Consider the following 27,051-nt stretch of genomic DNA (forward strand, 5'->3'; position numbering starts at 1 on the left):
CTAATACAGTAGGCTTTAAACCCCAAATTTATTTGTCAACCTTTATTTTTTGTCTGTATATTCTATCAGATTTGTGCAAGAAAGAGCATGCAAATGAATATAACTGATTCTTGAGAAAAGGGAAAAATGTTCCAAATATGACTTTAAACTTTCTTTTAACTGCAACAAATTGAAGTGGATATTTGTGTAGGTTGAGGTCTAATGAAGCGGTTGTGTGGAGGAACAGGTCTTTCATTTAACTTTTTAAACATTTTTTGAATGAAACACAAGATACTTGTGCCCTATAAAGAGGATCAGCGCTCAGTGAAGAAATCCCTTATCGATCAACCGTGCAGACCCATGGGTAGTAAGAAACCTGCACTTTGCAGGGGTTGTCAAGTGGGAACCCTCTTTTGTCAGTGTTTTGTCCAGGTAGTCCCATGACACCTCCAGAGGGCTGAACAGTGATCTCCAGCATCCCAGACCCACCCCCCTCCATGCCGGCTTTCACCACCCACCATGCCAACACGCAGACATCATCTTACCTATCTTACCACATGGCCCACACAGCCTCAACAGCATGCCACCTTCAACAGACCCAGGCTCCGTACATGTAGGCTCCAGGTAGTGACAATGCTGATACTACCTTCCTTAACACCACTCATGATTACAGTGCAACAATTATTACCAATAACTAAGAGGAAAAAAGAGGGGAAAATGAGACAGATTAGGGAGCGCGAGACAGAGAGAGAGAGAGAGAGAGAAAGAGAGCAAGCTTTGCAATAAGGTGGGGGAGGCAGAGCTAAGGGTGTGGTAGCCTGTTGTGGGTTAACACACACCCCGGCCTGGCGTGGTGTGGCATGGTGCTCTACCTGCCCCTACTCCCTCATTTTCTTGAGAGAAGACAGAGTATTTTACAAAAATTTTTTCCCTTTATGTCTTGATTCTATCAACTCTGTCAGACACTAAAATTTATGTAATTTGTATTCAATTAATTCAAGATGAAAGTCAAGTTTTCAGTATTCTAAAACTGATATTCAGTAATGATATTCAGAAATAAAATTCATTATTTTGACTGATTTTTATTTTTCCCTCATACGAAGTCACTCGTCTCTGAATTTTACGATTTTCTAACTTTATCGTTAATATAACCCATACTAAGCTACTCTTCAAAATGTTATTGCATTTGGATTAGCAGGTATTTTAAGTAAGGAGAATAAAATTAACAGGGGGTAATCATTTTTTGTAAAATGAAAAGAAAAATCATTTGACGGCGTTGGCAAGTATCTGACAAGGTTGATAAAAAGTGGAAAGATAAAAAAGTGATTGAAGAAGATAAAGAAAAATGATGAAAATAAAAGTTATTAATCACAATTTTTCTCATATGTTTAGAACTTGAGAAAGATTGCATTTCTGGTGGATTTAAAGACAATATTAACAAAACAATCAGAAAGCTTTTGAAAAAAGAAGAAGTGGAGACCAGCTCCTTGTGCTTTGTAACTTTAGTTGGAACACATAAAAGTTTTGGTAGCACTGAAATGAATACTGTTTAATATCTCCTAATACTGTTTCCACTGAAACTGGTACTGTGTGTAACACGAGCGCCCTCTACTGCTGCCCCTGCTGATTTGAGTGGTAAACCCCATACACTGCTGTTAGTCTGCACTATGCTGTCCCTGTGACTGTGGTAAATTTACTTGTATTAAGTTATTTTAAAATAAATTAAGATACATTTTAATAACTAAAACGTATGTTTTATGTATTAGACATATCTATGAGAATCTCTGTAACCAGTATCAGAAATTTCTGTGTTGGTATTGATTTGTTGTTGTGATTCAGGCTTACCAGTTGCTAGCTAAAATCGTAGCTCTAATGTTGACCTGTGATCTTGCTCTTTAGCCAAAATGTTACTTCGTTTATGCATTTCTGTGGCTCATTACATGAGACCTAATGTATAGTAGTTATCTATAAACACACTTTAATTTATATATCGTTTTGCCAGTCCACTATGTGCTCTCCTTATGCATTTTTTGGCCCATTACTTGAGGAGCGACCGTTCGAGACCCAATATGTTTCCACTGTTATGAGAGTTAACAGGGTGCTGGTGCTAAAAGTTGAAGTGTATACCTGGTTCGTCTCACAATGCAAGAAAGAGCACACATGAAGCCATTTCTGTGAGTACTAATTATATTCTTTTATGTAGCCTTTAAAACAATGCAACTTTGATACTAAAATTTCTTGTAATAGTCTGGAAAAATTCGTATGAAATGTATCTTGGCAAGTTATAAATGGAGTCTCTTACAGTACAAGTACGCTAATAAAGTAGACGCGTCCTTAATTCCACTCGTTTTGCAGGATTTCCTGTCTCTATTTGCCGTAGGGTAAAAATGTTAACCAGCTTCACAGGTTTACTATTAACCGAGTGTTTGTCAAGACAAGTCAGAGAAAGTGTAGAGAGTAAGAGTAAAAGCTATCCCTCAGTTTAGTCTCGTAGGCGTTTAGTGTTTGTGCCTGTCTGACTGGGCGCGGTTTGTAGGAGGAGGCTGGGCAGGGCAAGGTGCACTTTAATTACTTCAGACGAACTCACCGACGCGGTTGCCTCCCTCGTTGGCTTCCTGTTTGAGCCTCCGGTGGACATTGTTTCTCTTTCGGCGACCCGGACGGACAGTTTTTCTGAAAAATGACGAGTCAGGAGCCGCTGAAATCAGTCATTGACATCAATAATGTTGACGACACGTCTCTGGCTCTGCCGTCCGCGAATCAGTTCAGCTCAGGACAACAGCGAGTCCTGGAACAAGTGCAGACTGTGAGGAGGACCAAGTCGAGAAAGTCCAGTAGTGCTAGGAGCGGGTCTACGTCTTTATCTCCAACAAGTAAGAGCAAAAAATACTGTTTTATTAACAAGGGATGAGGATGAAACAAATATAGTCCAGAACTAAGGGAGGGAGTCAGAGGTTGAAGCATCTTTGCCAAACTTGTACATACTATCATGAAACTTTGTGTAACTCCAGTAAGCCTTTGTTCTCTTTCAGAAACAACAAACAGGCTCAGATATAAATATTGGGAATTAACTTTGTGTTTCAGCTGGTTTATAGTTGCTTAATAATTTAAAAGGATGTTTTATGGGCATTATTACCAAATCTGGACCTTATTGAACAAGAATCTCTTATCTAAGCTGTGCCATGTTGATAGGCCTTTTTATGATGATTTTGTAGAATTGCTTTGTCAGTTAGGGCTGCATACAGATGTTGATATCTGTGACAATACCAATTCATCCTCACAGATCACTGCCAATGATGTACTAGATATTATATTACAGCATGATGAGCAAGTAGACAAAATTGTAGCAATGTCTGCTGTTTGGACGTGTTTTGATATAAAATATTAACAGAAGTAAAGAAGACTGAAAACAATGCTCTGTTAAATAATCCAGAGAGGAGGGTATGGACACCTGATTTAAATACAACAAACGTTATAATGTTGTGAACATGTCAGAGAATTTTGATTTTTTTGCTCACCTACTTTCAAGAATCTATATAAGGTCCAAAATGTGGCTGGACCTCATCAATCCCAGCTTTCTTTTTTAATGAGGAGACTTATTGGGACAGCAACTTGGAAATCATTCTACAAATCCTTTACAGGACATTGAATTCAAGTTTTTCTTTAAAACAATTAAAGTCTTGGATTCATTTTTAGAAGCACTTCCTGTGCTGGTGACTGTATGTAGGGATGCACTGATACCTCTTATTTTCAGACCAAGTTTAAGTACTTAACGTTTTGGTACTCATTGATACTGATTACTAATATGAGCGCTTACTAATCCCATAACTGTTCTGAAATACATTTTGAAGTTTGTTTTATTTTCATTAGATGTTCTTCATCCCTCCTGTGGACAGTTTTTAGGTGCATAGTTTTTTTCTCCTCAACTTTTTTCATCCTCGTTTATATTAAAATATCATCAAACTGCAGACATGGCTCCAACTTTGACTCCATACTCACATAATAGGAGGCAAACAAACATGCTTTAAAAGGTACACAGTACAGAATCTGCAATTTTTTATGAGTACAAGCACTTAGGCTCAGTATTGACAGTGATAGGCGATGCTGGTATCAGAATCCCTAATTCCCTAATTGTATGTGCCTGAATTAGATTTTGTGGAAAATTAAGGTAATGAAAAATGAAGAGCTCTATTATGTTTTCCTGTTTAAAGAGCCTCAAATTACCAAAGAACTTTGGAAAGTGTATCTGATGCTGGACTGTAAAACATTTGATAGCTTAAGGTTTTTTGCCAGTAATCAAACTCTGATCCTTTTTCCCGGTCAAACAGAGAAAATGTTGGCATTGTGGGAGTGTGACATCAAAAGATATGAGGAAACAAAGCTATTGGCCATTGGCTAAATTGTTATTCAGACATCAGTATGAATGTGGCCCTTACTGATCAAATTGACTGTCATTTTTGGTTATGTTAAGATGTTTCTTGTGTGAGCAAGGGGTCATTGGAGCCCGTTGACCTCAATATTTCTTAAATCCTAGTTGTGAGGGCAGGCTCTAGTTAATTTGGCACCCTAGATAAAGTTTAAAAAAAGTTTACTCACTAATATGTGCATAGAATTTTGCTTTGATCTTGTTTTGTGTTTTTTGACTGTAAAAGCACTATGGCATTTAAAACAGAAATCCACTGGGCCTTAGGTCTTTTTCACCTGTGCCCAGAACTAGCCCTGCTATTTGTGAAGCTTCAATAAACCTCCCCAAATAGTATGAACTCCGAAGCATGTTGATGTAGAATGCCTGATCAGCGAACAAAACAAACAAACAAAAAAAAACAGTCATTTATAGAAAATAACAGAAGTTGCAGGTGTATTTAAAACCCTTGCATGCTTTTGTAGCCAAACCAATAAAGGCATATTGAACCAAAAACAACAACAGAAGGTAACCCCCTTAAACCAGGGATTCTGGCTCTGGACATGAACCTCTTCACCTGAGGAGGAGTTTCTGTTCTACTGCTGAAAACGTCTCAAGGTGTTTTTTTATGATTTTGGACTGTTTTTATTAGATAAATATATTTTTAAGGTAAAAGATAGGATGGTTTACTGATTAAGCACTTAAAATAGCACGTGTTTGCAAGAAACTAAAAATATCTGTTGGAGAATTATAACCAGAGAGGTCTTTATGTAATGAATTGGTTTAAATTTGTTTGATGTTTCTTTTTTGGACTTCAGATTATCCTTTAGTTTCGTATGGAAAGTCATCTTTAACAACAACCACAGACCAAACTAGCTGCAGAGGAAATGACTAAGCAACACTTTTCCTTTTACCTTAAACCAAAGCGATAAATCAACTCATTGACATCAGGTATGTACAGTACATATGATAACAGCTGATAAACCTCCACATTTCTCCTCAGGCCCTGTATATGACTTCACAGATGGCTTCAAGACAAGTGCATCTGATGGAAGCGTGTTCTTTGGAAATGGATTTTCTAAAGCTGTAAGTTGTGAAGCTTTTCTGTTTTTTTTATTGTAACACTGGCTGGCAAGTCTGACTTCTCTTTCTGTTTTTTTATTATCACAGTGTTGTCATGAAGAATTAATATTAATCTGAGGCAGGGCTGAAGCAATCTTTCTCATATCTCATATTCGTTGGAATTAAACAACCCTAGGAGGAGTGTCCTCTCTATCTCTGGGCTATAATGACTTGGGGGGGTTTGTTTGGTCTGTTTTTAGATGTTGATTTCCTGGAACTTGCTTTCCCGTGAATTGTGAAACAGATTAGATTAGGGTTTTCCCAATCAAGGAGTTACAATGTTGAATCTGATTGGTCAGATTTTGTCTATATTGGACTAAATACCCTTTTTTCTGAAAATTAATCCTTACTCTCATTTGCAATATAAGAGATAATATTAAACCTTGTCTTTATATTTGGAATAACAATTTAATTTAGATCTTCATTTTTATCTGACTTAGTCTGCGTTATGGTGACCTTAAAACAATATTTTACCAACCCATTTAAAATAAAGATGGAAATATGTAAGAAACATTATATTCCCATATTCATACTTTTTTAGGCCACACAGTGCAGAGCAACAGCTGCAGTACAAAGTAGAATAAAACGTAAAGCAACATTTTGGATAAAATAAAAAAAAACAAAAGCCTAACCACATAAAGTAAAAACTGCTGGGAGACATAATAAGTTTAATGAGTAATAATTAAGTTTAATGGTGTGGTTTATCTTTCATGTTGCAAAGGAGATTGATTAAAAAAGTTATTTCAGAACTCCAATAAGTTAAGTAAGATTTGATAAGTTTCTATTTATATGAATAAAGGCTATAAGTCATGATTTATTTTGACAAAACAAGCAAATCTTATACATGTATTGCTGGATTGGAAGAGTGTTGAGTAGCATTGCTTTTAAACTAAGTTGTGATGACTGCGTTACATACAGAGAGAAAGTAACTCATTATATTAGTGTGCTGCCCACTGAGAAAAATAAAGCTTTGAATCAGATATATACTTGTTGTTAACTGCATGTGTGCAGATGCATCATTGCTACCATGCATCCTCAGTGTCAGGTTGATGCATCAGTTATGCATGTCCTCAAAAAAATAACATGATGCAGATGCAAGATGCAGTATACACATGATTGGTAGAGGCAAGAGAGGTGTGACAGTCAACACAACAGCAGGTAGAACAACTGCTGAAAGTTTCAAGACAAACTTATAAACAAAGTCCACAGTTTCCCACATGTATAGAATACAGTATACATGTATGTGTTATTAATCTGTAAAAATAATGACAGTAACATCAGTGTTACAGTTCAAAAGGTGACCTTGCAAAGTGGTGACTTACAGTCAAATGTTTCCATGGCTGTTTGTAGTAGTTAAGTAGCTTATTAACCCTTGGAACCCAAAGCCAGTTTGTTCTACTTTTGGTATGTCTGGACTTTTTATGCAAAAATGGGCAAAGAATCTCAACTCATTTAAGCTCACTTCAGTTATAGACATCTATTTTTTCAGGACAGCCTGGTCTGTAAGAATATGTGTGCTGCAAAGGTGTCAGATCAATGTACGGGGCCATGAAAAAGTATTTTCATCAAACCCATTTTAATATCTTACAAAGACAACCCAAGTAAATATAACATGCAGTTTCTAAATGATATTTTTATTTATTAAGGGGGGGGATCCAAACCTATCTGGCCCTGTGTGAAAAAGTAATTGCCCCTGAATCTACTAACTGGTTGTGTCACCCTCAAGCGTTTGTGATAACTGGTGATGAGTCTTTCTCATTGCTGTGGAGGAATTTTGTCCCACTCTTCTTCGCACAATTGTTTTAACTCAGCCATATTGGAGGGTTTTCCAGCATGAACTGCTCATTTAAGGCACACAGCATCTCAGTTGAATTTAAGTCTGGACTTTGACTTGGCCACTCAAAAACCCTAATTTTGTTTTTCTTGAGCCATTTAGAGGTTGACTTGCTGTTATGATTCGGGTCATTGTCCTGCTTCTTGGGATGTCGTTCTCGGTTCTTTTGTGACCTCCTGGATGAGTCGTCATTGCACGGAAGGCTCGCCACTGTTCTTAGAGATGGCTTTGTAACCTTTTTTCAGACTTCATTCACTTTGTTTCTCATTTGTTCTTGAATTTATTTGGATTGTGGCATGATGTGGTTCTTTTTGAGATCTTGTAGCCTACTTCACTTTGTCTGACAGGTTCTATTTAAGTGAAGTGAAAACATCGGCATTATTTTGTAATCAAAGTGTTCTCAAAGTTTTAGAGCAATTCAAGCAGTAAGCAGGAGTTTCCTGGCAATTTTTGGAGCACTCGTTGCTCTCCTATCCACCTGTCTTATCAAATATGTGTACCTCAGGGGTGCAGCGGTTGACAGAGGTCACAGTTAAGTACAAGTTGAATTTGACAGGAAAAAAGCATTCAGTAGTCCTGATTGTACATTCCTGGGTTTCTTTTTTTATTTAAAGCTGACAGAAGTTCAAGTTGTAGCTTGTTTCATACGATGTTACTTACTTGGACAGTTGGTATTTTCTTTTGGATACAATTAAGAAGTATTGAAATTGTAGCATCATACATTTTGACAACCTTATTCCCAAGTTGAGCTTTTCTCCCAAACTTTCCTGAAACACCCGTTTCGAGATCCTTCCAGTGTCATTCTGTCCTGTCAAACAGAAATATATTCATCAGACTTTCTCACGAAGGCTGCCAGACCTACACATAATCAAGCTGCACTGCTTAACTCCAAAACAACATTTCAACTTGATTTACCAGTGTAGAGTCACTCATTCTGCCTTCAAAAGATATTTTAATAATGAACCATCTTTTTTTTGGCTCCACAGGTCAGTCTGGAGAGGAACAGCAACCGTCAGGTTGTCAACAACAATAAAGGATCCAATGTGATGAGGAATGCAGCAACTTCTAGCTATCACTATGAGAAGAGTTTAGGCGCAGGCGGCTCCATGGCAGTTGGACAAACCATCACCAGCCGCAGCGAGCCTGATCTGGCTTGGCAGCGTTCTATGCCAAAACGCTCCGGGCCTTCGCAGAGATTGCTTTCCAACATGAGCACGCACAGAGTAGAAAGGTCCAGAAGTCAGTTCATACAAGGTGCTGCATCACAGCCTCAGCTTCAGCCGCAGATTCAGCCACAGATTCAGACTCAGATTCACAGTCAAGTTCAGCAACTGAGTCCTACTTACATTCAGACTAACAATCAGATATTTAGTCAAAGTCAGCCACTGAGTCCAACTCAGATTCAGATTAAGAATCAGCAGTTTAGTCAGGGTCACTTTCAGTCTAAGTCTCAGACTATTCCTCGGCCCATCTTTTCTACTGTGAACGGCACAGGTCTGACAAAAACAAACTCCAAGTTTGTCAGCAGCAAAGTAGGAACAGTAAAGATTCTTCCAAAGTCTACAGTCACAGAGAGTGCTACTAAGACTAAAGCAGAATCTGGGTGAGTGCTCCTGTAACCAACATGACTCTTTTTCATGACTTTAGCCATGTGAATAATATTTATATCTAAATCAATCTCTTTTATATCTGTATCTCTGGTTTCATGGTAATCTTTCAGGTCAAATGGAAACCGTGGAGCTGCAGACCTCACCATGAAGGAGGCAGTGGAGTATCTCTCCATCAATGACGAGGCATTTCAGCACTGCGGCGCATCCTTCATACAGCACAATACTTTCATTGATGACAAGGCCAAAGAGGAGGTACTTGCATTGTTATCTTATCATTTTAGACTGTTAATTATTTCCATGTGTGTTATGTTAGAGTCAGTGTGGAATGTCTGAGAAAAGCGGAGGGAAAATAACGAAGCTATATTCCTGCCAGAATGAAAACCCGTCCATGACTCATGATCTCCTCTAATTGTGTCTGTGTGCTGAATTTCCCGTTTGAGTTACTTCTCACATGGTGAGGTCCCGGTTGATTAGTACAGTTAGGTACAATGAACCCTGATCTTGCTTGTGTTTCCACAGCTGATGCGTATTCAGCCTTGTTTGTATTGGTGGGAATTCAGCCACTCTTTAGAGACCTGAATTATTTGACTCAGCTCAGTAATAAGTGCCAGTCTTTTGGCTTCTAAACAAGTCTTTATTAAAAGTCTTTTTGGCTCTTAATGTCAGTACTAGATAAAAAAATGGGAAAAAGAAAACTGGCTCTCAAACAGGAACCATTTCCTTTGGTTCACATTAAAGAGATACTCTTAGAATTGGCTCAGTTGGAAATGACAAATCACTATGGCTCTTAACTTGTCAGCTTAAATTGAGTTCTCATCTCAATCACACCTGTACCCTAGAATAGGGGTTCTCCCTAGAAAGCTTATTTGATAAATTGCGCATCACACTTTCCTGTAATGGTTATGACAAAACAGGGAAGAAAAGCTTCTCAGCTGTTGTTTTTGATCCCCACTGCATAGGGTATGCTTTGTGGGTGGCAAAAAAAAGGACAAATGCAAGACGTTTCGGGCTTTTTGAGGACTATAACCTCTGTACTTGGGAGCACACTCCACCCACTGAGCTTAACCGGTGACCTTGACAGTAGAAACTTTAATAATTGCAAACCATACTGTTATCGCAGTGCACCAAACCACTTGGAGGAAAGACCAACCAGATTTTTTTTCCATGTTAGTGCACCAAAGAAGGTATTCCTACTGTTATGAACCTTAAATCCTTTTTCAGGCTTGGTTATTATCAGATAATAGAAATGAACGTGCAGAATTTACATTTTAAAAAGGTCATATGTTATTGTGAGAACAGCTAAGAGACATAACTGTGTTGGTGAACTTACTGGAGAGGAACACCAACAGACTTCTCTCTCTCTCTTGCTCTTATTTGTTCCCTCTCTCACACATGCGATGGTGATAATATGTAAATGAAAAGATTGGCAAGTAGTACCTTGCTTGAGTGTTGTCTTAATCTGGGAAACAAATTGATTGATGTGACATCCAATTTTTTTCTGCTCACAGTGTTTCCCTTTTAAAAAAGAAAAGTTCAAGATTTAAATGTAAAAGAGGAATTCATAATAACAACAAGATAATGGCTCGTTGCACTTTTGTAAAAAAAAAAAGAAAGAAAGAAAGAAAAAACTTTCCAACTGGTGAAAGATATTTGCAACTCTAAGAGGGAATTATTTAGTCATCTTTTTATATTTGCATATTTAATTAATACAGGGGATTTTTTTTAGTTTGACTTTCAGTGGTAGCTCTTGAGTACCTGCTTGGATCTGATCGTTCAGTCCAGCCTCTTCTGTACCCCCTCCCATGATGCGATGCTACTGATGAGACTTTAGGTCTTTCTCATTTCACATTTTGGTATCCTTCCTTCCTCGCATCTTAGCTCCACCCAGAGAGGAATTGAAAGAGAGATGCAAGGAAGAGATGGGAGGAGAGAGGAGGCACAACTTAGTGAATGAGAAGTCCTTCGCTTCATAGCGTCAGTCTGAGCGATGTCATGTACTGATGATGGGCTGATCAGCTGATTCACCTCAAAGCTAAACATTAGCAGACCCATATTTAAAATAATTTTAAAAACTTTTGCGATGACTCAGCATAAAAATTGTCCAAAATAAGCCATAAAATGTCTTTAAAAAACATTATTTATTTTACAAATCTGATTATCACTGGAATTACTTTGGTTTATAAACTCAGCCATTTAATCATTGTTAATGTCCTCATTTATGTATCTTACAGGTCCATGTTATTAGGTCACAACTGTGGCTGTCTTTCACCATAATCTGTAATCTGATCAATAATCTACCTCAGAGTTCAGTGAGTTTATGCTAATTTTTTAGGAACAATAAACAAACTTCTGCCTCATAATTCTGTAGGATTATATCATCCTGTATAAAGTTAAGTGGGTAACTATATTTATTATTTGATCGATCTTTGTTTAAAGGTTTTTTTTCAAGCAAATAAGTGCTGTAAGAATAAAAAAACAGTCATGAACCGTGAGCAGAGATGCAGCTTTTCTGGCTAACCAATCACATTGCGCCTTAAGTAGAAGGACTTCAGCAGAGGATAGACTGGTGTTTCCTCCATCAGAGCTCCCCCAGGAGCCTCCTCTCTCCTCCATCTTCGCCTCCTCCAGGTGCAATTAAGGAGTCTAGGACAACAGAGGGAATTTAGCTATTGTGCTAATTCCGGAATATTTACATTGACGTGTTTTGCGAAAATGCTGATTGACGTGCACTGTCCTTATCAAATAAATAAATAAGTAAAATTGGAACGTTCTTCATCATGGCGGAGGCAGAATGATTTCTGGGCAGTCAAGGAGAGAGGAGGCAAGGATGGACAAAACTTTGTAACGAGAAGCACCCTTTGAGGTTTATTGTATACTTTGGACTCTGACACCATGATAGCAGCTGTGCCAAGTATTATAAGCAAACAATGGTTTATTATAACCCCAGAAGGTGCCCTTCACACATTACTGTTGATAATCTTAGTATTAGCACGTTTGATTATCACCATCAGGAAACCAGTGCCCTTAATGAGCAATTGATTGTCTTCAGTAGGATCAACACATAAACATAAACACCTGTTGATAAATTGTATAAAAAAGTTTAACAAAATATAAAGGGCTTAAATAAAATGTTACATTTATTCAATTCAGTTATGTCAACTAAAGTCAATTCAAATTTTCTGTATTTGTAAAAAATTAAAATGACACATTAAAATTTATCTTTTATGTATTATGTTGACTTTTGCTTTACACACGTATTCTGAGTTTAGTATGCACAGTAATGTTGAATTTACTAAAATAATTAAAAATTAATACCTCTAGTTTTTGAGCCACTCAATGCAGTTTGTCGTACATGCCACAATAGGCTGATGGCAAAGCACCTTTTAGTAATAACGAATTCCATTAATATACAACCTCTTGTTGCTGGCTACTCCCCAGTTTCAATGTATAGAATACACTCCATCACATAGAAAGCAAGAACTGTAACCTGTCACCCCACTGCAGAATTTCTCTGATTGTTAGATTTATTCCAGGCCAGTTAGACCATCAGAGCAAATGATGTCGGTATGTTCCAATGAGTAAACTATATAATGTAACCTCTACAAGCAATCGTTGTTCACCTACAGTGGAGCAAGTTTGTTAGTTAAACTCTTGTCGAAGGTGGTTGGAAGAAGAACAAAAACATCTTTTTCACCAAGAAAAGCTTTCAGTGCAGTTCTTTACTCTTCTTATACTAAAAAAAATGTCCAATTTTGATAAATCAGCCACTATAGTTGCATCCTCACAAATCTCTTCACCGGTTGCCATTGTGTAAAAGCTTGTGCAATTAAACTACACCCATGGGTACCACCTATTTCTGCTTGTGTGACATTATGACACTGAATGGTGCGGTCATTGTCTGAATAAGAAAGAGTGTTTGCGCATAAAGCTTTGCTACATGGATCCTCCTGGTGACAGACATGGAATCTCACCAATCCATCAGCTTTGCAAGGTTCCAAGAGCTTAGGATCCATCTGCAAAGCTTATGAATAAGTGATGAATGACTCCACCACTGAGTCAAAGCTGATAACAATTTCAACACAGTTATTGTAATGAAGTTATAAATAATCATGTTGAATTTATTCAACACAACTGTTTTGAATTTACTGAACAATGAAGTTTCATTTTTGGTGTGCAATTCTGATGACAGCTCTTAATATATCTTTAATAGGAGTCTTGAATTCTCTTGAGTTTAAAGTGTCTGTCTGTTTGACAGCCTGTGTAGGACAATATAGTGTGGTGTACTTTGCCAAGATTAGCTGTTCCAACTCAAGAGGCTTTAACAAGTCTTCGTTTTAAGTCAAACCTACTGTAGCTGATCAAGTTAAAACACAAAATCAGACAATAATTAATTTGAAAATAGTGTATTACTTCAATTGAACAAATAAGTTCACTTTTAGATTGTATAAATAGTAACTGCAGCTGAGTAAACAATGTGCAAACTCTATAGTACCTGCCCTCCTTCACATTCTTACACAGCAGAGAGCTTGTCGTAGTAGACTGCTGCTTCAGTTCAAACAAGGTTACACTCCACATTCCCTCAGACACGCCTCCATCAATTACTGCTTCTCACTCTTCTGTGGTATTTCACAAGTTTGCTGTCAGGGAGGGCTTCAGCAGAATTTTAGGTAATCCCCTTTTAAAATCACAATTCTCAAAACAGAGCAGCCAGTGTTTCTGTGAACAGCACAACTGAACCAGTTTTATTTGGTTTATTATTTGGTTATAAAATCTGCTCTGTTTTATCAGGTCAATGCTTGAACTTGTGAAATTAGACTTGTGCTCCGTTTGCATATCCTTATTCCTGCTTGAAAAAGTTAACTCCCTTAAGTCACACATGTTTGTGTTTATAATTTGAACTCTCCCATAAATGATGAAAATGACTACATGGAAAAGTAAAGTACAGGATAGTTAAACATCATTGGCTTTTGTGGGAACAAATGCAGACCCTGTTTAAAATCAAAAACATAGTTTGACTTGAGGAAAACTGACATGTGCTAGTTAATGTTCAGTCAAGTCTCTTTGACCCTGTGTGGGTGCCCTCATTTTCTAGTTTTAAAAGCAGCTTTCCACTGTGTTGTGTTTTTAGTTGCTATGTCTGTCTCAAAGTCAAGTGTTATTTTATTCTCTCTTTTTTTCTTTTTTTAAAGATTTATTTTTGCACTTTTTTGTGCCTTTATTTGACAGAGTAGGACAGGGGATAGAGTCTCGCCCCAAGTGTTACAATATTCTTTGTTGTTATGACGGTGGAAGACGATAGAGTCCTTCAGCTCTGCCAACTCACTCTTGTCTTGCAGGTGTTGAAGCTGAATGGGATCCTTCCTCTGGTTGGACTACTACGTAGTCCTAATGAACAAGTGCACCAGACAGCCTCGGCTGCTCTTCGTACCCTGTCATTCAAAAGCAACAGTAACAAGAAAGAGATACATCACTGCGGCGGCATCACGGAGGCTGTGGCTCTACTCAGAGAGACTGACTCTGTTGAGACACAGAAACAGCTGACAGGTACAAGTTAATTCTAAAACATTCAATCATTCCTATATGGAAAGACGTGCAAATAAGGCAGACAGAAAGCTAGAGATATGTCTGATTTAACCCTGTTTGGTTTCTTCTGTGAGTCAACCTCTTCTTGAGCAGTTGTACCACAATGTGTCAATAACATTTGAAATGTGTTGCCAAAATCAGCTTGCTACCATTCTTGCTTTGAAGTTCAAGTTGATTCAGATTCACATGTTCTGTGGTTAAACAATGATTAAACAGATTAGGAACATCCAGAAAATCTTGTTCATGTTCTTTCATCTGCCTAAATGCTACCGTTGTCCTTTTATTAAATTAAATGCTCACATGATAAATCAATGAAAGCAGTGTGCCTTACTGTTCTACTTGGGGCAGTAATTATTATTTGATTGACGTTCTACTTTAAAATGCTCAGGATTTATATTTTCTTTTCAGGTCTCTTGTGGAATCTGTCCACTGTTGACAGCCTGAAGCCAGACCTGCTAAAGAGCGCTCTACCGGTTCTAATGGAGCGAGTGATCCTGCCCTACACAACAGGCCCAGACCGGGCCCGAGGTGATCCTGAGCTCTTCTTTCATGCCACTGCGTGTCTACGGTAAGCAAGAAATTCAACATAGCTACTGGTATCATGTTCATTTGCTTATCATGTTTCCTGTGCTCTTGTCAAACTTAAACAGAGGTGGGCATGGATAACCAACAATTTGCCTCTGTTAAACTTTAATCGGTTTACAAAGACGTTAACCTCAATAACTGCTGAGCTGTTAATTCTGTTTAGTATTAAAGAAAGTTGACAATAACACTAATTACAAAACCTGTTGAAATTTTGATTGTCCGTCCCCAGGATCCCAGTGTGTTTCCTCCTTATTATCATGGTTATTGACCAAACCGCTTTATATAAGTATCATGCCATACATTACTAGAAAGTTATGATGCTTGCGATTAGGACCATTTCAAAATCCAACCAAGCCAGCAGCCACAATCTTGCAGCCACCAGACCATCAACAAACAAACAGCAATTTTTAGCACCTTTTAACATACCATATGAGGTTTAATTGTACTCTCCTGATTAGAATTTTCCAACTAAATGGTCCTGCTGCATCAGGGAAAGGTCCCCACAATCCAAATTGAAAAATAGATTTCATCCAAGCAGATTACTCCCTTAGAGATTGCTTCAGATACAAATGATCTACTTGCTACTTGTGAGGTACGTTATTATTAAAATACATAATTTCATGTATGTAGAGAACCATTTCACAATAAAAGCATCAAGAAAGGAGATGTACATTTGGCTCATTCTTCAAAAAAAATCCTCTAAATTACAGGAGACTTAATGCTCTTCTTTAGGTGTGTTATCCATTTACCTTGTAAAAGGTGGGGTTTGTGTCTTTCTTCTTTCTTGGGTAAACAAGTACACTCCAGATAAATCCAGTGCACTATTGATATTCGCGTCACCCATTTTGTTAATTCTATACGTTTTTTGGACCCTATCTCCTTTTTCACTCTTTGAGCTATGCTCATCATTCTAATATTATTCTATTCAGCTCTTTTAGGACATGATGGCTATATCTTTTCTCATTTATAACCTTTATAATTTTTAAAATATTTAACTTTTTCTGCAAAAATTTTCCCATTCAAATGAATGGGGCTTTTTTTTAAAAAACTACACTTTTTTCAACTCCTCATAACTTTCGCATTTCTTGGGCTATTTCACTATTTTGCTATCAAAATCTTCAGCTTCTGGTGCTCCTTTCAGCTATTTATAATAAATTTTTATACTTTTTATACTTTTTTAACTGTTTTGCTTTTTCCAAAGCTTAAAAAACATTATGTCAGAGGGGTCAGCTCTTTAAATCCCTTAAAATGGTTTCAAATTGCAAGGCTTATAACTTCAGCTCACCTCCACATACAGATTGGACATACTCATTTTTGCTTTAAAACGTAGACAAACTCTTCAGCTATGCAGGAATGATTCACATTATTGATACCTTTTACAGATTTCTTATAATCACTGATCAAACTTCATGAATATTTGAGCTCTCTCAGACGTTTACAATGGGGTAAATGAAGAGCTGTGTGAAATGGAGGCAAAACTTCACAAAACAAACTGCTCTCCTGAAAAAAATATTTGGTCCACAGTTATACTAGAAAAGCACTTGGAGAGCGCAGACCTCCACCATTAGCCCTATCTCCCAATAGTAAAGAATCCTTTATAAAATTCCTGGATCCAGATGGTGATCCGGATCACTCCCATAATCTAATCAATTCTTCCTTGTGCCATTTCTGACATTTCCTGAAAATTTCATCAAAATCCGTCCATAACATTTTGAGTTATGTTGCTAACAAACAAACTAACAAACAAATCCTGCCAATCGCATAACCTCCTTGGCAGAGGTAATAAACGGCAAAACGTAGCCACACATCTCTTGCTCACAAAAAAGATTTGAGGTCAAAAGGATCAATGGTTTTGGCACAGTGAGCTTCAAAGCGTGACCAACACCCCTACAGCTGTTCATCTGCGGCAATACTGTTGTTGAACAAAGATTCCTTTCTAAACCACTTTTTTATCTTGCTTTTGAAGCATGATTCAGCTGAAATTGCATTTTGATCTAGTTCAAAGATGACTTCAACAGAAATTTATCAAAATTTAAAGGTTTCTAATACTGTCATTTTATTAAAAGTTAAAAATAGATTGAAAAAACCCTGAAGTCAGTAATTGATGATTAAGTGATGAACTGACATGTCCCCAGCTCTAGAATTAAACTTGTTTTTGTATAGGTAAATAATTCATTTATCATTGTAGCAGAAGTATCAGATGTACACCAAGGAGTTGTTAAGAATTTTACATACTTTTAAAAAAGCTTCCATACTGAGGTTTGTAAGGGATAATGTGCACAATAGATTTGTTATGAGCCAAGTTTCATATAAACCATGTAATTAATTGTTTGCTATGCATGATGAGCTAAAGAGGTCTAAATTGATCAAAGTGGGTATAAACAAGTAGCAGTAAGGACATAAAAGCACTCAAAATACTGCAGCAATGACTACTGTAAACTAAACTGGTTATAACTTACTTATCTGTAGTAGCTGTTTTTTCTTTTTTAGGTCAAATAGTCTTAATCTAGGGGTATTTTATCTGAATTACAACTCCAAATCCTTCAAACAGATTATTCATTATAGATAGGATGTATTGAGGATGATTTTCATAGTTGCAGGAAGCCTTTTTAATGGAAAAAAAAGAATAAAGATAACATGTGGTAAACTTTTGATAAACATTTTGATACATAATGTAACAGAATTTACATTTCAAATATTATATAGGTTAACAAACTAAAACTTATTGGGCTGAAAAATCAAATGATGTTTGCAGTAGCTGGAGATTGAAAGTTAGCTGTCGCTAGCACTGACCCACAGCCGCCACAAATCTTCAATTTGATTAAACATTTTAAACAGATATTTGCTAAGTTTTTCTTAAATGAAATGATCGGTTGAAAATATTATTTAATGGGATTCAGCTTTTGTGCATTAAATCCAGCCTGTCATTTTAAGTTTTTGTTTTATATCTAAAGAGATTTACTGATCAAAATAGTTGGTTGATTAAAGAGGCTGCATTTTGTTGTTTGTTTTTTTTGTTTGTTTTTTCAATATCAAAGTGTTAAGGCTTTGTTTATGTGAGTGTTATCAAAATCTATATGCATTGCACTTTAATGAATCCACTATTACAGTTGATATAAGCTGATTGATAGTCATCATTTGTACTGAGGGAGTTTTAAAAAGATATAACTGACTTCCTGAATTACTTTGCTTTCACTGTTTGGCTTGGACATTGCTTTCTCTTGTTCACTTCCTTGATTGTATAAGATTACAGTTTGAGTTCAAGAAGGTGTCATATCCATATCAAGCATAATTTGATTTAATCACTTCTTTAACATTTGATGGATGCTTGTTCAAACTGCTTCAGTCTCTAAAACAAACATAGCACAGTTCCTGAGTAATTCTAAAGTCAATATTTGCAAAATGTATTCATGAATACAGTGTTTGTGCTACATGTGCCTCATATCTTCATGTCAGTGTATGTATTCTCTTTAATATCAACTCATATGTAAAATGTATTTGTTTTCCACAGAAACATAAGCAGTTCGCAGCAGAGCAACAGACAGGGAATGAGAAAGTGTAGAGGTCTGGTTGACTCTTTGACCAGTTATGTAAGAGACTGTGTGGAAGCAAAAAGGCCTGATGATAAGGTAAATGTTTATTTATACTGTCTGTCAACAGTGTTTCCTGCCTACCTCCTCCACCTCCTCCTCCTCCTCCTCCTCCTCCTCCTCCAGAGTCCCTCTGTCTTTCTCTTTCACTTCAAACCTCTTGAATTACGTTTGTGAAAAACGGAGTCTCATCTGATAACGTGTGTATTTTAAGTCTCCATAAATGCATTCAGTTCACCTTTAATTTACAAAAGTAGTCATTCAGATCAATAGATATTGTGAAATCTCAGCTGTGTCAACATTGAGATGAGATGATGAAGCAAGTTTGCGCTATTATGAAGCTGATGATTGTGGTTTGCAGAGCGGAGTTTTACTTTGGTAAACAATGGTTAAGTCACAGAGTCATGATGAGGTTGTGCTTGGTTTTCTGCTGCACAGAAACTATGTGCTTTTGTAAGCAGCCTTTATACAATCATGGGAACAGACCAATCATCTGGAGGTTATTGTAGGCCACCAGTTAAGTTTCTAGTTACAGAGAAGTGCTTTGTTTACATCACAGAATTATTCAGAAATTCATTGGACATACTTGTGGTTATTTAACTCTTGTGTTTAAATGCCTTTTTGGGTATACATCACATCTTTCTGACTGGAGGAGGATTAAGGCCTACACTGTTTATCATGCAACTAAACCAGCCGTATTATTTTAAACCAGGACACTGAGAGAACTTAAAGAAAATAGCTTCAAAATGAGTTATACATTTAATGGCAGTACTTTTTCTATGCAAGTACTTTTACTATGCAACTACTTTGCATTGAATGCATCAAAGATCATCGTCAGTCTCAAATCCTTATATTATGACTGACCTCTGTGTTGCAGCTTAAATATTTGACACAAGGAAAAGAACAAAGAAATATTTTTCTTTCAGCAAACAATACAATTTGCAAAGAGTAATGAAAAAACCTGAGACTTCATTAAATGCCACTGAATATGTTACAAAGCAATAAGAAGTCAGGGCTACTAATGTGAGCTGTTGCCATTTATGTGTGAAGTTGATGTACAATATATTCAAGCATAGTTCTGAGTCTAACAGGTGTCTTTGTTATCTGCTTGTTGTTATAGTCTGCAGAAAACTGTGTGTGCATCCTGCACAACCTGACGTTCCAGCTGGAGGACGAGGCTCCAGCTCTCTTCAGCAGGATTCAAGCTTTAGCCAAAAATGTCAACAAGGGCCAACCCACAGGCGACACCGGCCCCATTGGCTGCTTCAGTCCGCAGGGCAAATCACCAGAGCAAGAGGTAAAACAAAAATTAAACATACTGAATATGATGCCAGCAACACTTGTTGATATATGGCTTTTTCCTTTCAGAGTAGAGTCTTAACTTATATTTGTAGATACATGTGTTACATGTTACACATGTGTGTTACACATACACGTCTGTTATGTGTTAACAGACGGTGGTTTTCTTCTCCTTGTTACTGTCTAACCCTAACCCTAACCCATATTGTTACAGAATGATGCTGACCTGGGAGTTGAAGGTCACTGGCATTCAGTGTTGGTGTCAGCCTTGCCTTTTAAGTGCAGACATTTCTTCAGATTCCCAAATCTTTTGATATTTCAGACTGTGGATGCTTAAATCTCTAAATTCCTTACAATTCCATGTTGGGGAATGTCGTAAATAAACTGTTTGCCCATACATCTTTCACAGATTAGTATATTTCCAAAAAGTTAAACATTCTGACTATGCAGAGAAAAGGATTTGCAAATCTCTTTATACTGTCAATATTTACTTTTTACACAATATCCCAACTTTTTTGGAATTGACTTTTGTATGCACCGGTGCTAAGGAGATGCTTAAAGTTATAATAGTATATCAGAAGTACCTGTTGACAGTACCCAAAGAACCTGTCAGTTAGTCTAGACAGTACCTGTTAGTCCTTAATCCCATTCTTTATTGTGACTTGTCTGTTTATTCTATAAACATTATTGAAGTTGAGATCACATTAAAGCTTTTAAATGGCTTTACACTAGCCTGTAACACCTTTTCCAGAGGAGCTACTTTTTCTATTGTATGAAACCTTTATACAAAATAAACACATCAGTGTTCAAAGTATTGCATCTTTGCATCCAGCAAAGGAACACTATTCTGAACAATCACTTAAATGTGCGTAGTTTTCAAAAAGACCCTTGGGTTAATATTCTGAAAGTCGAAGTGCTAACATCTTGTGTTGAAGATTATCTTCCTCTTTCCCTGTGTAGCGCCACTTTGACTTCCCCGTAGTTGAGGACCCACAACCTAATGGAGCAGGCTGGCTGATTCACTCCAAAACTCTGCAGAGTTACTTGTCATTGCTTGCCACCAGCCAGCAAGAAGAAACACAAGAAGCCTGCTGCGGAGCAATGCAGAACCTCACTGCACATGAAGGAATTGTAAGGAAAAAAAATTGTAATGTTGCATACTGACCAGGGGGGAAGAAATCTGTCTTTGAGTTACTTCTGTGCAGTAGAACAAATACTACGGCAAACCCAAAATTATGGTTTTATCAGTAAAATTTTGATTATTTTGACAAAGGATTTGACAAAGGTCTTTTCTGTGTTTGCAGGTCTCCAGTGTAATGAGTCAGATCATTGTGCAGAAGCTGAATGGTTTAAGTGTTATCACTCCCCTTTTAAAGTCAAAGAAAGTCAACCTGCAAAGGAATGCAGTGGCTTTGGTTGGGAACTTGACCAAGAACCCAAATCTGCACAGTTCTGTTGGTAAGAAGCAGACATGTGATTTAATGACATAAAAAATATGTTGCCTTAAGTTCTTTAATGCATAAACAGGATGAATCTTTTAAAAATAGTTGTATGGAAGAAAATAAGCCTTCTGTACACGTGCCAGATTTGAAATCCATCGTCCAATGCATCCGTTTGTAGTTTTACAAGTGTTTGCTATTGTTAAATAACCAGTGGGCTTTGTTTGTCTTGTGTGTGAAGCTCGTAAAGCTCTCCCAGAGCTAATGAGCATTATCAGTGCAGGCACCAAGGAAGGGAACGAGTCTGATGATACGTTAGCCATGGCCTGCCAGACCACCAACCTTCTGCTTATGAAGGATCCTGAGATGGGCAAGCAACTGTTAAACTGCAAGTTGATAAACTCGCTGAATGAACGCTGCCAAAACAGGTAAGGTAACATGAGCAGAGAGAGAACACGCCTGCATATGTGCTAGATAAGATTTTATAAGATACGGGATTACCTATGACTTATCATTGCAGCCATGTTAGATTTCCAGACTGATCATAAATTATTTTCCTTCCTTTTAGATATATGCCGAAATCCCAAAAAGCTGCGGCCCAGCTCCTCTACAACCTCTGGTCAGAAAAAGATTTACAAAGCTGCCTGAAAAAGGTGAGTTGAATCCTAACCCTCAGTGCCAAGATCTGTCAGGGTTTGGGTGTGTCCTTCTGTTTGCTACCCTCAACCACAGGCATCCACACCTCTTTGAGGTATTTGTGAGAAACAGAAGGAGAAAGGATGAAGGATTAGGCAGAGTTCTCAGGCAGTGCCCAGCCAACATAAATGAGGCACTAAAAAGATACAGCCAAGGAATCCAGCAGCTCAGGTTCAAGGAGGCACATGCAGGACTGAGTTTGCACTTGTAAGACAGCATGTTCGCAGGAAGAAGTATGAGGATTCTGAGCCCCCACTTTAACCTCAATGTGTAAAATAATGTATGCTAAATGAACCTGAGCTAGCATAGAGCTTTTCCAGTCATCTACCACTCAAAGGTTACACTTTCTCACTCCACATTCATGCACTGATGGCAAAGGCACTTGTGTAAAGTGGCCTCATAATCAACAAGTCCCATCTATACCTATCCATACACTTGTAGACGCCACAAATGCAGCAGCGGGAGATAATTGGGTCCAGTGTCTTGCCTAAGGACACATCAGCGTGTGACAGATAAACCCTGACTTTCTGGTTCAGAGACAACTGGCTCTACCCACTGAGCCACCCTGCGGTCGCCCACTGATTAATCAACTGTCTTTCTGAAGATTTAAATTTGGCCTCTCTCCACAGAGTTGGTTTAGTTGTGTCAGAAATTAACATATGAACTAAAGGGTGGAGCAGAAGAGGAGAGAGAGAAAGTTAAGATTTCAAAGTCAGTTTTCGGTCTGTATGAAAGTCAGTATGAAATGTTTTAAACTGTATGAAGGCAGGCAGAGATGCACGCAGCAGCATCACTGTAAATCAGATTGATGAAGGAGATTAAAAAAAAAAAAAATTCTGACTTTTACCTGGGTCAAAGTTTAGTCCCAAAGTTTAGTTGTAGTTGGATAAGGTTTATTACTTTTTGTATGAAGTATTTCTAGTGGACTTTATAAATGCAAATACATTTGCAATTAAAAAGTATTTTCAGTGCCATTGGCCAACCTTTTTTTCCCCTCCTTAAAGACCCTGCAAAGTAAAAATAAATCTGTATTTACATTTGTCGTATGATAGATCCCTGTGTTATGAACCCCCAGGTCAAATTTCAGTCACATAAAGCATCTCCAAGTTTATAAAATTAAAATTATAAAATTAAGAGGCACTAAAACCTGCTCCAGGATGGTGTGTCTCTTGATCTTTTGTTGACCTTAGAAGAAGAGACAAAGTCTGTCCAGATCTCTGCTATGATGCTTTAAATGATCCATAGACCACCGTGACAATAGTCTGTACTGAGATGAACTGCTCTGTGATTTTAGATTGTGGCAAACTGTGATGAGGAGTGGTTCATTGATAAGTTGAATGAGTTTAACAAGCCCTTACACAGTACGCATGAGCAGCTAACTTTTATTTAGAACTACAGATTAAGACACATACAAGCAAGATAGTCTGCAGCATTAACCCCCTCACTCATGGTGTCATACTTGGAAAAATATTTTCCCCTAAAAACATGAACCAATAAACAAAACATGCATAACTATAACTTTGCAATGAAACATGAACATTATAGAATGGTACAAGAGTGAATCCCTTTGCACAAAATGAACCCAGAAGTCCCTGCTCCAGGTGACTGCTTCCTTCCACAATATTGTAGTGTTAGAGGGACGGGGTCATACCCTACTATGGGCTCATGACATCGTGAGCCCACATATTGGCCCCGCCCACATGAACCCAAGCCAGGAAAGAGGTGAAATGGCCTAAATCCAGAATTCAGTCACATGTAGATCTCAGTGTTTTCACGTTTACAGCAACCATATTCCAACATATCTAGAGTGGTAAGACAAAAACTTTGGATTTCACTTTACAGGGTCTTTAAAGTACCAATTTGGGCACCGTTTAGGTACTGGTACCATTTTAAAAGTATTGATTTAGCACTGGTATCTGAAAAAAACAAACAAACAAACGATACCCAACCCTACGAACAATTATGGATGCATGATATTATTGGTGTTGGTATCTGCAAATATCAGCCTAAAACATTAGTTATCCTATCCGTAGATATGGACATTTCTGCTGATATTTCCACCCAATATATTGTCCGTAAGCCATATGCATGAATAAGTTTGTGGAGTTTTAGGTCTGGACCAACAGACTTGTGTCAACTGAAGCTTTTTCTTTGTTCTTTGCATCACATCCATCACTGGAGGCCCAAAGAGTTAGCTATGCCTGTTAGAGGCTATAATGATATCAGTTGATAGCTGTTGGCTTCTGTGGTTGGGAGAACCGTAAATAAAGTGTCCCCACGTGGCATATCAGTGTCTGTGCTTGACCAGGTTTGGCAGGCACAGAGCATAACTGCAAATTAGTGATAACATCTAAATAAATACTGGTACAGTATTTATTTATGATTATTATTATTTTGTATTCATAATTTTCTGCTGTTTGCATGAGGAAACTGTGTTGGTGTCATTAAGTGAGCACTAGGTATTTTATTTCTGCTAAGTCAGTCACTGAATTTATCCTCTTAGCCGTGGTGTTTCTGGTGCCTTTTGGAGGTTTTGTTGATCGGCACATACTGTAGAGTGGTTGGTGTTTTTCACAACTCCTCTATTTGGGTTTTATTAAGTATTAAAGTTATTCATAATGATGGGAGGGGCTGACCACACCGATGGGCAGGCACATTGTAGTTGTTTGCCAAGAGGCTTGATGCCAACCTCAGCTCCACCTCATTGCCTTTAGATTGAATAAAAAAATCAGTTTGAGGCAGTTTTTCCCAATAAGGCTTTCACAATTGATGAGACTCATAAATCAGCATCAGAAACCAATAGTGACTTAACTAGCTCTTTTTACAGTGCATATCTATGACAGCAGCTCTGCTCATAATGCCTTTATACAATTATTTTGATTCTGCAGTGGCGTAATAATGGTATCATTTCACAGTGCATCTTGGCATGGTGGAAGCATAAAAGGTACATAATCTGGTCTCAGCAGTCTTCTCTCTGCTACTACCACTAATGCTTGCACAAAGGGGGGCTTTTTCTCTGCATTACAACATTGTGACATTCATGCTGAAGGGGAAATGTCATCGAGACAGTATCACACCTTGAACAGGCAGTCCAAATGGAAAAAATGAGACTACTTGGATGAGTTTTCACAGTGCATTTCCTCAACTGCATCATAACAAAGCTTCACTGTCATTACTCACAGAGACATTCATACTGATACCATGACAGCATGCTGCCTGGTGTCCCCACCTTTTAATTCTGAATTGCGGAAGCACGAGAAAGCACAATGTAGTCAGAAGAGTCAGACATGCAAGCACACACAGCATTGCACTTTTCCCTGGCTCTGCCTATCCTGTACTCAGGGATCCAGGGGAATGTCTCAGTTACTCCAAAGCCAGCACAGAGGAGGGGCTCTGGTTTGTATCTTCACAACATTCATAGTGGGGGGAAAATGTCACAATGACATAAACATCACGCCTTGTAATGGCTTTGTGGATGAAGCTACAGTCTATAGAACTTGCTTAGTTTTGTAGTCAGTCTTAAGCGACCACTTGGGGAATTTCAATTTTTTGTACTATTGTATTGGCTGAATGTCTTGAACTATGAGGTGGCTATTTCAAATTCAGAGTTTTTCTAAGAAACGAAGGTGTTAACAGTACAAATGTTTTTTTTGTTGACTAATAAGCAAGTTTTTTCTATGGGACAGAAAACTGACTCATGTTTACCTATTTATCCTGCAGCAAGGGTTGACTAAGGCCTCCTTCATGAACGACATCACCACAGCAGCACACAAGTTGGCTCAAATTGTGGATTAACAGAACAGCAGAAACAGATCTCAGAAAGTTTTCACTGCTTTGCCCACCTGGAAGTCCTCTTCACACCCTTGGGACAGAAACGCTCAAAGGCCGAGCAGCATCCTTTCTCATTTCACAAAGACTTGCAGATTTTGTTTTATATAGATATACATGCAATCATATAATCATTCCATCAGCTTAAAGTAACCATCCAAAGCCCTTTAATGCTGTAGGAACATAGGTGAAGGTAAATATTTAACATGTTAGAAACCAGATGTTGTTTTTTTTCATTTGCTTTTCTAGTTTTTTTCCTGCTGTAATGCTGTCTGCATGTGATGCATTTAGCTACCTGGTAGCGTGAGCTTGCTGTTTTAAATAAGGGAAAAAAGTTTTTGCACTAAATTGCAGTTTTTATGTCCTAAAATAATAATGTACATTTTAAAATGTATTTTGTAAAATGAAAACTAATTACAGGAAATTTTCAGTTGTTGTGATTTTGCTGTTTTGCTCATTGTCTTAAACAGTGCTGCGTGTTTACATTTTTTAAAGTAAGCTTTTTTGTTTGTGTGTGATTCTTTGTCTCTGCAAGTGTTAATAAAGCCAGCAGAAATCTACTGCAAAGATGACAACTGAATAATGAATCATTACTCTCTGCTGGTGTGGCAGAGAGTTTCGGCAAACCTCCTGAGATCTAGCCACACCCCGCTTATTCTTGTGGCAGATGAGTTGCATATCTTTTAAATTCAGTTTTACTCCACCCTGATGATTTATTTGGTAAGGCTTTGGGACGAGCTCTTGGAGCCAGACTCTGCAGCTGTCATCGTGCTGTACTGTGCATTATGTAATCAAGGTGAACTTTGGTCCTTCAACATAACCCCACAGGCAGGAACGATTTTGATCTTTCTTATGAAGTCATTACACACTGATAGATTTATACGAAGTATATTTTTATCCAAATCAACTCACTTCAGTCTGCCAATCACAGTAACTGGTCTGCTGAAGCAAACAATGCCTGAACAGTTTTGGTAAACACATTTCAACTCATTAAAGAAGGTGTGTATTTCTGTAATTAGTCTTTATAGAAAGAACACTCTACTTCTGCTTTGTTAAGGAACAATTATTTATTGCAACCATAAAT

The 27,051-nt window shown here is 37.7% G+C and overlaps 1 protein-coding gene across 2 annotated transcripts; it reads left to right on the top strand.

Moving 5' to 3' along the window:
* The first annotated feature begins 1,787 nt into the window (after positions 1 to 1,787).
* LOC121507488 (plakophilin-1-like) lies at positions 1,788 to 26,521 on the top strand. 2 transcript variants are annotated; one of them, XM_041783874.1, is made up of 13 exons: positions 1,788 to 2,153; positions 5,385 to 5,467; positions 8,324 to 8,940; positions 9,058 to 9,199; positions 14,284 to 14,491; positions 14,939 to 15,098; positions 18,627 to 18,744; positions 19,826 to 20,002; positions 20,965 to 21,135; positions 21,309 to 21,462; positions 21,685 to 21,871; positions 22,012 to 22,096; positions 25,860 to 26,521. In XM_041783874.1, the coding sequence occupies exons 3-13, from the start codon at positions 8,384 to 8,386 to the stop codon at positions 25,932 to 25,934; spliced, it is 2,034 nt and encodes a 677-aa protein (XP_041639808.1). In that variant the 5' UTR covers positions 1,788 to 2,153; positions 5,385 to 5,467; positions 8,324 to 8,383; the 3' UTR covers positions 25,935 to 26,521. The 2 variants fall into 2 exon arrangements, with proteins under 2 accessions (XP_041639808.1, XP_041639807.1); XM_041783873.1 differs by lacking the exon at positions 1,788 to 2,153 and adding an exon at positions 2,467 to 2,852.
* Positions 26,522 to 27,051: the final 530 nt, after the last annotated feature.

Source organism: Cheilinus undulatus, linkage group 3, assembly GCF_018320785.1.
Source record: "Cheilinus undulatus linkage group 3, ASM1832078v1, whole genome shotgun sequence".
Taxonomy (NCBI): domain Eukaryota; kingdom Metazoa; phylum Chordata; class Actinopteri; order Labriformes; family Labridae; genus Cheilinus; species Cheilinus undulatus.

What these genes read in the sequence shown, in the direction of transcription:
- LOC121507488 (XM_041783873.1), top strand. Translation starts at nt 2,660, where the DNA reads ATGACGAGTCAGGAGCCGCTGAAATCAGTCATTGACATCAATAATGTT. An exon ending in GACACAGAAACAGCTGACAG is followed by an intron (nt 14,492 to 14,938) that starts GTACAAGTTAAT and finishes TTTTCTTTTCAG; the next exon opens with GTCTCTTGTGGAATCTGTCC. An exon ending in TCACTGCACATGAAGGAATT is followed by an intron (nt 21,136 to 21,308) that starts GTAAGGAAAAAA and finishes CTGTGTTTGCAG; the next exon opens with GTCTCCAGTGTAATGAGTCA.